At 39.8% G+C, this 16,670-nt stretch overlaps 1 protein-coding gene across 2 annotated transcripts in view; it reads left to right on the top strand.

Moving 5' to 3' along the window:
* Positions 1 to 15,732, top strand: part of LOC145981645 (uncharacterized) — a 59,812-nt gene extending 44,080 nt beyond the window's left edge. For both annotated transcript variants that reach the window (XM_083115040.1, XM_083115039.1), the window contains exons 8-10: positions 2,393 to 2,526; positions 6,568 to 6,684; positions 14,282 to 15,732. In XM_083115040.1, the coding sequence (XP_082971166.1) occupies positions 2,393 to 2,526; positions 6,568 to 6,684; positions 14,282 to 14,992 (962 nt within the window). In that variant the 3' untranslated portion in view covers positions 14,993 to 15,732. The remainder of the gene's footprint in view (positions 1 to 2,392; positions 2,527 to 6,567; positions 6,685 to 14,281) is intronic.
* The last annotated feature ends 938 nt before the right edge of the window (positions 15,733 to 16,670 follow it).

Below are 16,670 nucleotides of genomic sequence, written 5' to 3'. Positions count from 1 at the left end.
TAGATGAAGTGCAATATTGTGTATATTTAATGGGCATCGTGTTAGAAATGTCAGAAAAAAAGATGACATTTCATCAACTTCCGCTCCCTAGTTATATTTTATATAAGGTAAGGAGCTGGACCTTGTACCATGTTACAGGTGCAAAATAGCCTAAGTGCTGACGGACCTAAAATTGTGAATTCAATCAATCAATCATCCTCACATGAAGATTAACAGAAATATTTATTTTTTAATTCAGAGTGGGTACATTACACATTACAATTTTGCAGGCTTGAGGGGATAGTGTGTACTCGGATGTGAGCAGTAGTGAAATGACACTTGACATGTAATATGTCTCCTGTCATTCATTACTTCTATCTTAAAATTTCCAAAAGGAAAGAGTGAGATATGCCCACAAAAGTATTCTGTCTTATGTATGTTGCCTTATTTAATCAGATTTGTATATACGAGAGTGGATCATTAAGTATTGCACGTGCAGTATGACTACCATGCTAAAGGTCCCAGGTTCGATCCCCGGCCGGTTCAAATCCGGGAACTTTTCTAACGTTGGAAGCGGCCCCGGTGCCCACCCAGCGTCGAATGACATGGGTACCTGGGGGAAACCCTGGGGGGATAAAGGCAGTCAGGGGCGTGATGCTGATCACATCACCCACACTCATGACCGGATCAAGTAAGTGTGGGGCGTTACCCCCACATGCCCTATACGCCTTCATGGCGTGGTGCTAAGCACAGGGGAGCACTTTACCTTTTTTACAACCATTTTTTAAAAAAAGAAGTTTAATAGGTCAGACAACATAAATTATACACAATGAAACCACATCTTTTAGCTACTTTTCGACGTAGGAGCCAAAAACTCAATGTGCTGGCAAAGGGAGAAATTTATTTAATTTTAAAACATAAACTAAACCTAATGTTTCAACCTTCTAGCAAGGTCTTCTTCAGACAAATTTGTACTTGGTACAGAGTCTGAAGAAGACCTTGCTAGAAGGTTGAAATGTAACGTTTAGTTTGTTTTAAAATCAAATAAATTTCTGCCTTGGTCAGCATATTGAGTTTTTCATTTCATGGAGACAAGGCTCATCACGTTCCAGGCAACCAGTAACAGCTGCAAACTAAAATAACGTTACGTTTAGTTTATGTTTTTAATAAAATAAATTACTGCCTTGGTCAGCATATTTAGTTTTTCAAGGCTTAATGGTGTAAAAATAGGAACCAAGTCTTTCAACACATTTTTCCCATCTTGGCACTAGTTTCAGTATACCCTGTTCATAGAACTCCGTCATTTGGGAATACAGCCATCTGCACACAATGGATTGCACATCTTCATCGGAATTGAAACGTTGGCCACCTAGGAATATCGCATTACCGTAAGAAATGTTGAACCGCTCTGACAAGGTTCTCAGATGGAACCGCTGGTCGTTGAAAATTGCCTGCTCAATGGCTGTAACATTCCGTTCCGTTGCAGCTGTTACTGGTTGCCTGGAACGTGATGAGTCAACAAGGTTGACACGACCTCCTTCAAAGAATGTGCACCACCTGGGGATGTTGCTACTGTCCAAACAGTCTTCCCTATACATGCCCAACATTTCCCTGAGACGTACACTAGATTTTTGTCCTTTCGCTCACAAAAAACGAACTACAGCTCTTTGCTCTTCACATGTTGACGACAATAACATACGCGCCATCTTTGCTAAGTAGTTCACGCTTCTGCCACAAAAGATATACCTGATCGAACAAATGACGTCTCTAGCACGAACTTCAAACTATACGTCTAAAATTTCAACATCCCAGCCACAATAACATGTGGGAAAAAATTGTTGTGCGATACTTAATGATCCGCCCTCGTATTTTGAGGGTCATCCAGAAAAAAAGGAATGTTTTGGTATAAAACAAACGACAAATAATATGCACAAAAAAATTTTAGTACAGAAACTACGTACCTTGCACTACTCTTCCACATAGTTGCCAGACCCATTCAAGCACTTATTATAGCATGACACAAGCTTGTTGATTTATCTCTTTTCATTTAATTGTATATAATTAATTGTAAAGAAAAACAATGACCACTGTAATTAATGGTTAAGTGGAAGAGGGCCATTTAACAGAAAAAGCCTTTCTATAAAAATCACATATGTATGGTACCAAAAACCATACAAGCAATTTTAAGTGTTTTTTTTACAAAAATAAATCAATTTAAATTTTAAAAAACCAACCAAGTGGTGCAACTTCAAGTCTTTGAGAACTTTTTTCTAAATTTGAATTCCTATTCAATGGATATATTAGTTCAGAATATTAAGGATATTATGAATGTTATGAAGTGTTTTAAATTATAAAATTGAATATGACAAAGGAATATATAATCACAATTTGTTTTCCATGTGTTTTCTGACAGTCACCCCAGTAGAACCAGAAGAAGGATGGCAGGTGTTATGCAGCAAAAAGTGCGAGGAAGAGGATTTGCTATTTGTAGGAAGAGGAAGAAGATCAAGCAAGAAGAATAAGAAGTGTGCGAGGCAGAGCTTGAAGGTAAGGAGAGAAGGACCTTTCAGTGTTTGACAAGATACAAAACTATTGTCAATGTTGTCAGACTTGAACATGTGGTAGCTTAAAATTGTGTTGCCTCCTTACTGTAAAACTTCCATACTTTCCTACTTAGAATTCAACTACTTTTAGCCAACCCCCATGGCAGAGTGGTTAGCACATCGTGATACGATGCCAGGGGTCCAGGGTTCGAATCCTGGCCTGAGCATGGATATTTGTGAGTGTCAATTTCATCATATCATCACATCTTCCCAAATTATCCAAAAATTGGCACAAAAGTGAAGTAAAATAAAGCAAATTTATAACAGTGGTATTATGAGGGATAGTCGGAAGTAAAGTTTTCCTAGTCTGCCATCTGCAGAGAGTATTGTTCTGGAGAAAGAACATGACGTGAGCAGAGAGATGCAGCATTACACTATTTTCCCATACAGTTACCAGCGACATTCAGGCACTTGTCATAGTGCTTCATAATTTTCAAGAAACCCTGTTCTTAATACTGTGTCTCCTGTTTACGGATGAAGAGACTTTGGTTCAATGTTGAGAAAAATCAAAATTTTCCTTATAATTTCATTTATTTGTCCATCACATGACGTACTGCAACTCGCTAACAACATCCTTTGTCCACGATTGCAACACATTTCCGTTCTCGGACAACTGGACCTGTCTTCAACACAGCAGTACGCTGACACCCTCTGCAAGGAATAGGTCGTGTGTCAGGCAACAAAAGGAGGATGATGCCTGTATAACCACAACATATTTGTACCCATCAGGAGAAAAACAGTCAATTTCTCGTTCAAAAGCAATAAATAAAATAAAATTTCGATGTTATAGCAGTAAAAAAAGCAGAACATAAAATTACATTTTGATTATAATAGCACATTTATGTACTTACCAAGAGAATTAAGTTTATACCTGTTCAAATGAGTCCGTTTTTGCTTCTCAAATATTTACAACTGGGCCCTCGTGGCAGACTGGTTAGCACATCGTGCTACGACACCAGGGGTCTCAGGTTCAAATCCCGGCTTGGGAATGGAGTGTCCATTCATCAATTTCATCATATCATCACTCATCTCCATCTTCGTAAATTAGCCAAAAGTGACACAAAAATGAAGTAAAATAAAGCAAATCAATCAATCAACAATCAAATATTTACAGCGGAATTAATCAATTTCTCCTGAATTCCATAACTGAAAGGATAATTTAATTTTCAGAAATGATTGCACCAGTGAATATACTCTAAATTTCGTGTTTGAATCTATTTCACATTTTGCAGTTCATTTTGCATCATTTTGTGACAAAACAGGGTAGGAAAATACACCTCACACCTTACAGAAATGTGAAAAATGAACATTACAGAATGTTATTTCACATTTTGTGTTTTCGTCAAAAATGAAATATGCTCGCCTCTAGCAATTATGAATAGTTTAAAGCAAAACTTGGATATAATTCCAATTGAATATTTATGTATTATAATTTATACTTTGAATTGTTATGATTTTCAAGTATGTACTGGCATTGGTGGGAAGTGCTGAGAGTATTGGCAGTGGTATTGGTTCAGCCGTAGAGTCCCTTGATGGCATAACTTGATGTCATATACGAGTCCTCGCGACCACCATTTTGTACGTGAAAAACCTTCGTTGCCGCTTCAAATAGCATTGGTTTTTATGGAATGTAGAGCATCACGAAACTTTTATTTTTTGTAATTCATTTGAATGTAATGGCCAAATTTTTAGTTAAAGATATGTAGACTCAAGGAGCTACTCACTCACCGATACACATTACACATGATTATATGTACGGAAACATGTAGCTTCGATGCTTCACACATAGGATAATATGTTCTGGGATTATTACACTACAAAAAGTAGTATTTTTTTCTGAGCACGTCATGTTCTCCAAATTTTTTTTCCTGGCCAAAACTGTCCTATTTGAAACCATGTGTTAATTCAACCCTGGTTTGATTTATCGGAGTTATTATAATATATTTATTAGTGTACCATATATGCAACGTCAGCCTAAAAGGCTATAAAAAATCAGTTACAATTTTCTATCTAGGAATTTGTAATGCTGCATTTCTGATATAAGTAGAGGCATGCATGTTTCGTTTCTGACGAAAACACGAAATGTGAAATGACACATTGTAATGTTAATTTTTCATGTTTCTGAAAGGTGTGATATGCATTTTCCTACCCTGTCTTGTCACGAAATAATGCAAAATGAACTGCAAAATGCGAAATAGACTCTTAAACCACGAAATTTATAGTTTATTTACCGACTCGACACTTTCTCAAGTCAGAATTATCCTGTGATTTATGCAATTCATGGAAAATTGCTCTAAATATTTGAGAAGCAAAAATGGAGCATCTTTATACAGGAATAAACTTAATATTCTGGTAATTACATAAATGTGTTGTTAGAAGGGATTTGTTTATTTTGTGTAGTAAGTGCAGTTTTTAAATCGAATTGGGGATTATATTCACAATTTTAAAACCAATATGTCATTTTATATACTTCTTTTTCACTGCTATAACAGCGAAATTTTATTTTATTTACCACTTTTGAACCCGAAATGGACTTGGTTTTTGTACTGGCTTTTGTACTGGCTTTGCACAATTACATATTGGGTTGGTGCGAATGAAATGTCCGGCCCAGGTGCGTCAGTGCCAAAGGCCAAAAAAATCAAAACTACAATGCCTGGTTAATCAAAATAGTCGCCGTCTGCAGCCACACACTTTTGTCATCGCCCAGCCAACAATTGGATTCCATGGCGAAAGAAGTCTGGAGTCTGTGACGCAAAGATCTCCTCAACGGCATGTTGCACCGCCCGATCATTAGCGAAGGTCTTTCCTGTCGGGAAGTGATCGAGATGCCGGAAGTGATGGTAGTCAATGGAAGAGAGGTCGGGAGAATATGCTGGATGAGGAAGGCTTTCATATTGCAACTCATGGAGAGCCTGCACCGTCCTTTGTGCGACATGTGGGCGAGCATTGTCGTGCAACACGAGGACACCATGTCTGTGGACCATTGCTGGATGCTCGTGGAGAAGTTTGTGGTGCATTTCATGGAGTTCAGCACTGTAACAATTTGCATTGATGGTTTTACCTCACCTGAGAAAGACATGATGGATCACACCCACCATAGACCACCATACCAGCAACAACACCTTCCGTGGGTGGAGAGGTGGTTTCGGAAACCGCCCTGGACGTTAATCACGATCCAACCATTGTCGTGATCGTTTATGATTGTCATAGCAGATCTATTTTTCATCTGAAGTGACAATCCGATGCAGGAAACCATCCCGGTTGTTCCTTACGCTCAGAGAACTGCACACCTCCAGACGGCGAGTCTTGTTGACCGGTGTCAAATCATGTGGTACCCATGAGTCCAAGTTTTTCACTTTACTGATCGCACGGAGCCACTGAACGACAGTGGTATGCTGTATGCCTAACTCGTCTGCAATGGCACGAACACTTTTCCGAGGGTCCGCTTCCACGGGGTTCCCGAGGAGCTCATCCGAACATGATGTTGGTCGATGGCCACTGGGTTCATTTTGCAATGCTGTGTCACCGGAACGAAATTTGACAAACCAGCGGCGAATGGTGCGTTCATTTACCATTCCTGGCCCAAATGCATTGTTAGTGTTTTTGGCGGCTTGCTGAGCAGAATGTCCCAGTTTGAATTCGTAAAGACAAATCACTCGCAATTGGGTGTTCTCCATGGTGCACTTTCAGACGACCCTGTTCGGCAACACACTGCCTCCTGACTGTCTGTTTGCTGGACATATACAGAGTTTTTGACATTAGACCTGTGACCTCAGTCAATCCCTGTGCTGTGCTGTTGAGGTGAGCTTCCCACCAGACGTCAAAGCGGACATTTCATTCGCACCAACCCAATACTAAGGGCATCCCATAAAAATATTTTTTCCCATATATAACTGACTAAATTATGCTATGAATGCAGCCACACCCTGTATATCTGAGGTAGGAAGTAGTGTAATGTACTGATGTTTGGTCTCTTGCTTTGCAGAAGAAGCTGTTGGCTCTCACCCCGGATCTTCTGTCGCAGTTTTCCTCCCTGAGCATCACTCCTCCTTCTACAATGGCCGACGTCCCATCATGCATGGAGCAATTGAAGGTCCAGCTGGTAAGCACAATACATAAGAATTTCTCATAATTGTCCATCAGTGATTTATAATAGCATAAACAGGGTGGCAACTCACTGGAAATTCATTGAATTCTGAGAACTATACATGAATTATTGGCTTCGGAATTTATACATATTTATAAATGTCCTGAGGCAAGTGTTTCACAGTTTGGATTTTATTTTTATCGAGGAAGGAAAAGAAAGCTGCATGGAAAATGAAACAATTCTCTCACTTTGTTTACTTTGTTTGTGTCCTTTGCAGAACAATCTATCTGACAGACTGAAGATTATTGCAAAATAAGATATCTTTAAAGTGATTTCACCTCTGCTTTTTCGCTTCTCTCCTCTTCTCTTTTCCCTTTTCTTTCTCGAAAGAGAGAAAAGAGAGAGGGGGGTACCCCCCTCTCTCTCTTCTTCCTCTTCTTTTTAGAGAAAAGGGAAAAGAAGAAGAAATGGAAAGAAGGAAGAGAGAGGGAAGAGAGAATTAAGAGAGAGAGAGAGAGAGAGGCGGGGCAGAGAGGGTGGGGAAAGAGGAATCAATGAAAGAGAGAGAGAGAGATAAGGGAGAAAGAAGGAGAGAGAAGGAAAGAAAGTGAGAAGGAGAGAAGGAAAAAGAAGAGGGTGATTACTCGTTTCTTCCCCCTTCCCTTTCCTCTCCTGAAATGAAAGAGGTAGGGATGAGACTCTTTGCATCCTCCTCTCTTCTCTCTCACTCTCTCTTTATCTCTCTCTCTCTCTCTCTCATTCTCTCTTCTCTCTCTCAATCTCTCTAATGTCTCTCTCTCTCCCTCTCTTCTATCTCCCTCTTCTCTTTCTCTCTCTCCCTCTCCCTCTCTCTTCCCCTCCCCCCCTCTCTCTCTCTCTCTCTCTCTCTCTCTCTCTCTGCTACCTCCCTTTCTTTCCCTCTACATAGAAATAGAGAGAGAGTGAGAGGAGAAGGAATGGGAGCCTTCTCTCTCTCTCTCTCTCTCTATAAATTTGAGTTTGAAGTTATTGCGCAATTAACATTTTTCATACATCACCCCCACTCATGACCGGATCAAGAAAGTGTGGGGTATTACCCCCACACCCCCTATACGCCTTCATGGAGTGGTGCTGTGCACAGGGGAGCACTTTACCTTTTTAATGTACTCCTTAACATTTGTGACTTCTGTTGGTAGATGTATTATGAGTCTGAGTATGTGAAATGGAAAATGCAAACTCCATACCTTAAATTAAATATATTAAATTCGTATACTGTATAATTAGTGCCTCCCCGATGGCGCAGTGGTAGCATCGTCGCCTTGTAATCAAGGTGTCCCGGGTTCGATCCCTGGTGGAGGCATATAGTTGTTCGGATCCCACTTTAAACTGCAGGTCCAGTCCCGATTAGCCTTACTGTGCATAAAGTGGACTTAAAACAACAAATCAATCAATCAATCAATCAATATACCGTATAATTGAATTGAATTAAAAATTTTGGATACATTGGAATCGCACAGACCCTTTTATATCGGATATACAGTGTGGGTGGTGAGGTGGTAATACGAGGGCTATCCAGAAAGTAACTTACGTTAGGTGAAGTGGGGCGAGGCTAACGCCGCCATCTTTGTGTCGGAGCATCCAGTCACTCAGTACGCATCCAGCTGTGGTAGCATGCAGTTCATGTTGCTTCTGCTGTGTTCGGTGTGAATGTTTAAAATGTGTGCTGCAATCGAAAATCCCACAAGTTGTGACGTGCGGTCATTGATTTGCTAACCAATTGAAATTCATTGGCAACTTTGTGAGGTGTACGGAAACGACGTAATGAGTGAAGGCGGCAGTGGTGCAATGTGTTTAAAAATGGCCGCACTAATGTTCACGATGTAGAGCGAAGTGGCTGACAGAGCATTGTGACTGATGAACAGGTGGCGAAAATTAATTTTTTGTTACAAGGAGGGTGTGCTTCTGGTGGATTTCCTCAAATGTGGTTCATCAATAACCTCTCGAGAGAGATTGTGAAACATTAAAAAAGTTAGGAAGAGCGATTCGAAACAAGCATCGGGGAAAGTTGAGTTCCAAGGTTTTGTTTTCTCATGACAACGCCCACCCGCACACGGCCAATCGCACTCGAGAACTCTTGGATGGTTTCGGATGGGAGGTGTTTGATCATCCACCATACAGTTTGGATCTTGCACCAAGTGAATATCACTTGTATCCACACATGAAGATCTGGCTCTCAACACAGTGCTTCAACGACAACGTGGAACTGCAGGCAGGCGTGAGGTGCATCGTTATGATAAGTGTCTCAATTTGTACGGAGACTATGTTGATGTTATAGTGTAAGAGTTTGACTTTTAAATGTATATAATAAAAAAAGTTTCCCTTCACTTGGGTTTTATTTATTCCAAAACGTAAGTTACTTTCTGGATAGCCCTCGTACATTAAGTTGAAATAGAAAAAAATATCTGTTTGTGTCTGAATTTTTTCAAAGTTCCACTTGAAAACCAGGAATTATACTTGAATTGTATCATGCTCTTAGAGTGGCCACCCTGTTAAGGAATCTAATCTTTCTTCAAATGGGATAATTAACCCATTTATATTTAATTTTCTGAGTGGAGTTGATCTGCTATTGGAAGATCAACTGTCTTCCCCTGTACTTTCCATTGAACAAAATATTCTAAATACAGCTTGAGCCATTTTATAAAGGAATGTACTAACAAGGAAAATACATAAATTAAAATTGCATGCAGTAAAGTGACTTATCCATTTATTTTTATTTTTTACACAGCAGCCTTCTGAAACGTACCAGATTGTCAAAAGGGTCTATTTTGTTTGGCAGATTATTGTATTGACTTCGTAGTATATGGAACAGGAAATGCTGGATGAGGCAGAATCTAGGCTTCTGTTAAGCAAAAATTTGAGTACTTCAGATAGTTCACACTCGAGAATTAATTTCCTGGAGTAGGTGACCATTTCTGATGTTACCGTTGGCACTTTTATGTAGGAATAGGTGATCTGCCAGTTTTCCTCTCTTGGGCAGTGTCATTATGCAATATTTTCATAAGGATCAACTTCTATAGGTGTGTTTGTAGAGGGAACACTATTACAAACAATGGCCAAGGCAATTTGTGTGTACTTTCTGATGTCAGTCTGCATCTTCTCCTGAAGATAGGGTAATTTCAAGCCCAAGTTCACCTCTGTGCATCTGTGCATCTCCACCACGTAATGTAGCCCTCAGGTATGCCACTCGCTTAGCACATGTCCCCCAAAAGGATTGCGTAGAGGTACACACTTCACCAGATTAAATAAACGAAATGAAATATGCTTGTGAACCCATATACCTAGGTACGAGAATGGCAGACACACAAGGGAAGATAGAACTTACCCTGGTCGGGCATGCAGAGTTTTGAACCCCTCTCTTTAAAAACCTCCAGCTCTCCTCTCTCTCAAAGTGATCTGATCCCTTTTCCGATCACTGCTGGCCCTTTTTGTCCTCTCGTATTTCGCAATTGCATTGCGTTCATCCCGGCAGTGACCGAACATTTACCTGAGAAACTCCTGTCTCAACATCTTTGAGTTGGAAGACTCGTACCTTCCTATAGACATTCCACGAGCTTTTTTACCAGATTTCTTCCCAGCTGTATGAATGTAAATACTTTGTGGATTACCTTAGGATCTTTTCTTTTTCCATTTCATATAATATACGAGGGTCATCCAGAAAATAAAGACCGTTTGGTTATACAAAATGAAAACACAATATTTATTGGAAAAAAAATAATTCTGTTACATACCTGATGCTTCCTTCACTTCTCTACATAATAACCTCCTACATTTAAACATTTGTCGTATCTGGGCACTAGCTTCAGAATTCCATGTTATACTTTTCTGCCGCCAGTTCATTAAGCCAGGTGGTCACTGCATTCAAACAAAAGACCGCTCGCGCATTTCCGCCAAAAGGCACTACGATCAATGCAAATCGTTATTGTGAGACTCTAAGAAAACTACAGTGAGCCATCCAAAACAGGAGGTGTGGAATGCTTTCTGGAGGAATTGTGCTTCTGCACGACAATGCCCATCCTCACACTGCTCATCCAACTCAAGAATTGCTGGATCAATTCGGATGGAAAATTCGATCATACACCCTATAGTCCGGACCTTGATCCTAGTGATTTCCACCTTTTCCCTAAGCTGAAAGAGTTTCTGGGCAGTAAACGTTTTGGAAGTGATGAACAGTTGGAGAATGCAGTGACCACCTGGCTTAATGAACTGGCGGCAGAAGAGTATAACATGGGAATTCTGAAGCTCGTGCCCAGATAAAACAAATGTCTAAATGTAGAGAAGTGAAGGAAGCTTCAGGTATGTAACAGAATTGTTTTTTTTCCAATGAATATTGTTTTTCATTTTGTATAACCAAACGGTCTTTATTTTCTGGATGACCCTCGTATATGAGTTTCACAAACTTCTCATTTGCATCATCAGATTGAATGGAATTGAAAGAAAAACATATGTGTTGTGCATTACGTACGTAGTTTGCTCCAAGTCGATTGATTACTGCTGATGAAATGCATAATGTCACTCTCGCCAGCTCTTATGTTTTTCTGTCAAAATTTCATCATTTATCACGAGATGTTTTGCACTATTTTATTGTAATTTAAACTCCCTTGTTTTTGTATTTCTATCACTTCCAGGGATGTAGGTTTCTATTACATGTCGTGCGTAACCTGAATATTACTTTGCTTTCATCTAACTTAGTTCTGCGTATTTTTTTTTTTTTTACGTAAATTACTCTAGGTCCCTGCAAAATATAATTTAAAAACTTGTCAATTAAACCTTATTTATACATAATTCATTAATATGTAATTTGGTGTTATACATACTAATTTTCATAAAATGCAGTTGATGTAACCAAGTTACAAAAGTATAAATTTCTTGTGGTTACAAAAACAGAAGGTGATTGGCAATTTTAAAATATGAAATAAGATAGGATAGCATGGCAGCGGTTGGTCTCGAGTTGTAAGAATGATGAGTACGGCGTGGCGGTGCCACAGAGAAGGCAGGAAGAGACGGCATTAAATCGAAAGATTTACAGCAGTTGTTCAGATGAGACACATTTTCTTTTGTATGTAATCGTGATACAAAAGTACACACGTTAGAAAGATGCGGATAGCCGACATTTGCCATGTTCCATAATGAAAACAGAACAGCGGTTCCTTGAGTGAACATTCTCAGGTGCTACTGGTCGGCCATGGAGAACAGAAAGGGGAAAAGTTACACGCTTGAGCAGACAGTAAAATTTATACCGGAAGTGAATACTAATCCACAAAGAACTAATAAAGCAGCAAATGTAATGTATTAAAGATCCAAACTTTAGATTCTTTAGTGTACCACTTTGACAGAAATAACCTGTATTATACTGTATCTTGTTCCTCAAAATAGATACAATTACGGTATTTTCATAATGATATGGCATGGTATCTAAATCTCATTTGTAAGTAATTCTTAGTTGTACGTTTTATTTTCTCTTCACCTTGACATACGTACAGGGTCCGTTCTGAAAGTATCCAAACTTATTTATTTGCAAACAATTTATTGATGACAATTACAACTGCTGTCAATATTCTTCAATGTGGGTACCTTCAGCCTCAATACAGCGAGTATAGCGACTTTTCCACTGTTCACAGCAGTCCTGGAAGTCCTTGACTGACACCCTCTTTAATGCTGCGGTCGTGGCAGCGTGAACCTCTTCAATTGATGCAAAACGCTTCCCCTTGAGCACCCTTTTGACCTTGGGAAACAAAAAGAAGTCCACCAGTGCCAAGTCCGGGTGGTAAGGGGTATGAGGCAGCGTTGCCACGTGTACGTTGGCCAAAAACTCACCTACCAACAGTGCTGTGTGAGCCGGCGCGTTATCGTGGTGAAGCACCCACCTGTCGGCGATGTCAGACCGGACATGCTGGACCCTCTGTCGGAGATGCTGAAGCACTGTTTTGTAGTAAGCTGTATTCACGGTGGTCCCAGCAGGTACAAACTCTTTGTGCACAACCCCCTTCGCGTCGAAAAAGACAAGGAGCATTGTCTTCACCTTTGATTTTAACATCCGGGCCTTCTTTTGACGAGGGGATGCGGGGGTGTGCCATTCTGAACTTTGTCTCTTGCTTTCGGGGTCATACTCGAATAGCCAGGTTTCATCCCCGGTTATCTCTCGGTCCAGAAACGTTTCGTCACCGTCCACACGTTCCAGCGTGGCGCTGTTCCAAAGTGCACTCCATTTTCACCAAATCCACCAACTGCAAATTCTCGACGCGACATTTTTTCCATGTACACAACACGAGCAATTGCACCTCAACCACTGCTCGCAGGCAACTGAGCGAGGCCTTGTTTTGAAGGTTAAGGTCCCCACTGCCACCTGACGCAGCTTACCCGAACCCTCAACCGATTCTCGCGCCGCGCTGCAGACAGTTCAGATACTTTCAGAACGGACCCTGTATAACTCAGGTTCAACTGTATATATCTAAAATGTTCCAAAATCCTTACTTGTATAAGATGTTTAGTTCGTCCCACATACGAGGTGTGATTGAGTTGTGATTGAAAGTTCTTAGACTGGAGCTGCCACTCTTAACTGGTTAGGTTTTGCGGGGGTTGTGTGTGAGGGAAGAAAAAGCTTTTGTCCTTGAAGGATCCTGAAACGGCCATGATTCTATCTTTGTTTAGTTGCGAGCTGCAGCCGTTGATTGTGGGTGTGTGAAGTGGTGTTGGCGGATTATTGTGTGTGTGCAGAACAATGGATGAAAAAATGGAAAAATGCATGTGCATAAAATTTTGATTTTAAACTGGTCTTGGAGACTTATGAGCTGTTGGAAATAACTTTTTGGTATACGTTTGTATGTAGGGAGGCTGTTTTTAACTGGTATAGTAAATTTAAATATGGCTGACAATCAGTCTAAGATGATCGGTTGCATGCAAAGACAATGTTATGCTTTTTATTTTTTTCAATAGTACTGATATTGTGCACCAGCGGTAGACACAATAAAGACACAAGTGTTCTTTAGCAGTTACGTGAAAAAGTGTGGAAGAAATGACTAGCACTCTGGTGAGACAAGAACTGAATCCTGCACCACGATAACGCACCTGCTCATCGTGCTTTCCAAATCAATGAATTCTGGACAAATTCCTGTGCTTCTCTAACCCCCTATTCTCCAGATCTAGCCCCCAGCAGACTTCTAAGAACCATATTTCCAAAATTGAAATTTCCGCTCAATTTTTCCGTACTTTCAAATGAAATAAAAATAAAATGGGGTTTCCTAGTTAAGTGTGTGTTAAAAATCTTATATCCCTAGGTAGTTTAACGTATTGTGTCCACTAATTTCATGAGCCCCTCTCATACCTCTATATCTGTGAAAGCAGTTTTTCAATATTTGTTGTTGTTCACGAAATATTCCCGGTGGTAATTTTAGGTGACTCACCCTGTATATTCCTAAATTTAACAAAGCAATCATGTAATATTCTTTAATATTTCTAATTATTTTGAACACAACTTTAAATTGTTAGTGTTAAGCATTGTTGTCGGTAGGTGCCTGTAATATATCAGCTCAGATGTAATGTTTTCGTACTATTATTTATTATTATTCTTTTGCAGAAATATTTTACTCAGTTGGCTGCTCAAGAAGAAGTGAAGATGAAAGAAACTACTTCCAGGAATGAAGAAGATGCAAATTCCATTTCTCTACTTCCTCCAGATGCTTCTCATCTTTCAGTTCGACAGGGTTTCCTCTTGACTGCAGACACTTCAGGAGATCTAGACAAAGCTCCTACTGCGAACAGCTCTAGTGTTCAGAGCAGTGTCATATCCTGTGCTTCTAGTGAGGACGGACTTCCGGCAATGAACGAGTTTGAACATATAATCAATACTATAGGCGAGAGTGGATTGATAAGCTCCAACAATGTCATCACTTACAGTTCGAACGCCTGTGAAATGATGGACTCTTTGAGCGTGGCGTCATTCCATGATTCTGGTCGCAGTAGTTTGTGTTTAGATTCTAACGTACCTCAGGTGAACGAGTATTCAGATTCGTCACCGTATCTGGATCCAGGTGCAGGCACCTCCGTAACCGGTAGTGACAGTGCAAGAAATAATTTTGATTCGGAAAATTGTTTGCATGGCAATTCCAGTGATAGCATGCATCCTACCAGAACTTCTTTGGAAGAATATCACATGAAAACAAATGACAAGCCACAGTTATCGTACTCGGGAATTGAAGGAGAAATAGTAAGTTTGAGTAAACGCTTGGACAATTCGGTAATTCTTTCCCACTCTTCAAACGGATTGTTAGATTATTCTTCTAATTAGTAAGGCATAGAACAATAATGGATCCTGTTGGTTTCTTCCATTTTCATCCCAGATCAGATTTTGTGAAATCTTCGCCAACCGACTCGCTTTAAACATGCATGTATGTGACCCAACACCATGAACGTGTAAAAACTTGTAGACTTGTATGTTCTTTTGCAACATACATATGAGCTTTAATATGTAAGTTCACTTTCTGTAAGGCTGTTTTCTATTAGCTGTATGTGTATATGAATATTTTTTTTTTTTTTTTTTTGCACATTTTGTAGCATTTTTAATGTATTGTGTTTATGATTTTTGATTTCTACATGGTCAGACTGTATGAGTGGTGATATGCTGAGTGAATGTACACTTCTGTTCAGATGAAGTAGCACATATTTCAACTGTCAAACCTTGTAAAATGTACCTCTTGTGCAGGGTGTCTACCAGACAAGAATGTAACAAAAAAACTAAGCAATCAACAGGTAGTTCAAGAAAGTCAAGAAATTATGTTTTGTGGTCAAGAATTTTTGGTATTTTTCACAGTATAGTGAATTTACATTGTTGTATACCTGTACCGGGATTTGATAAAGTTAAATATTTGAAAATCTAAAACTGTATTGAACTATGACTATGATTTTTTCACTTTGTTTCTTCACGTTCTTCTGTACATTAAGTTTTTCGTTTTTTTAAATATTAAAGTAATGTGTCCATTTCCCGTCCAGGATGAAGTCTGAAGCATTAATTTTTACATGCATTAATAATTAAATATAAACTTTAAGCTAAAAGATTAAAAAATCGGCAACTTACGTGTGTGAGTATGAGATATTTTTCGTACTACGTTTCGGAGGTTACACTACCTCCTTCTTACATGCATGTATGTGACCCTTATGGGAGATATGTAGATGACATCCTCATCATAGGGGATGAAATCAAACTTGACAGCATTTTCGACCAATTGGGGAAGCAGGACCCCAGGATTGGGTTTACTAGGGAAGATATGGTCAACGGAAAGATCCACTTTCTTGACTTATGCCTTACTAAAACCGGACAACGGATCGTTACGGGGGTCTTTCATAAACCGTTAGCTGGAGAGCTGTACCTCCATAAGAGATCCCAACATTCGAATAGGACTAAATTAAATGTTTTTCTTAACTTTTACATTCGCGCCGAAAGATTGTGCAATGACGAGAAAGAGAAACGGAAAGAAGGGGAATGGATAAGGAGAGTGGGGGTAAAGAATGGGTACACTATCCGCGACCTGGAAAAAGTAGCTAGGAGAGCCAAAAGGATTGTTAGGCAAGAAACATCGCAATATGACATAGATGGTAAAAAAACTGGGATAGAAAACGGTGAAAAAGGCACATGTTTCGTGGGGATCCCGTATTTTAAGGGGGTCTCAGAGAAAATTGAAAAGTCCGTGAGGAGTTACGGAATAAAATGTGGGGTAAGAGCGCCCCGGAGTATTGAAAAGCACTTTACATCATATAAGAAAGGGAGGGGGGATAGACGCAATAACCCTGAGGAGCGGAAAGGGGTGTACAGGATAGTGTGTGAATGCGGAAAGGAATATGTGGGACAAACGGGGAGAAGTATGCAAGTCAGGTGGGGAGAGCATGATAAGGACGTAAAGGAAGGCATACCCAAAACCGGATTGTCTGAACATATATTGGTTAACCGACATAAGATTGCTAAAAGGGAA

This window comes from Lepisma saccharinum, chromosome 29, assembly GCF_977018435.1.
Source record: "Lepisma saccharinum chromosome 29, izLepSacc3.1, whole genome shotgun sequence".
In the NCBI taxonomy this organism is placed as follows: domain Eukaryota; kingdom Metazoa; phylum Arthropoda; class Insecta; order Zygentoma; family Lepismatidae; genus Lepisma; species Lepisma saccharinum.
The sequence above is the reverse complement of the archived record's forward strand: the minus strand, read 5'-3'. Positions and strand labels throughout refer to the sequence as shown.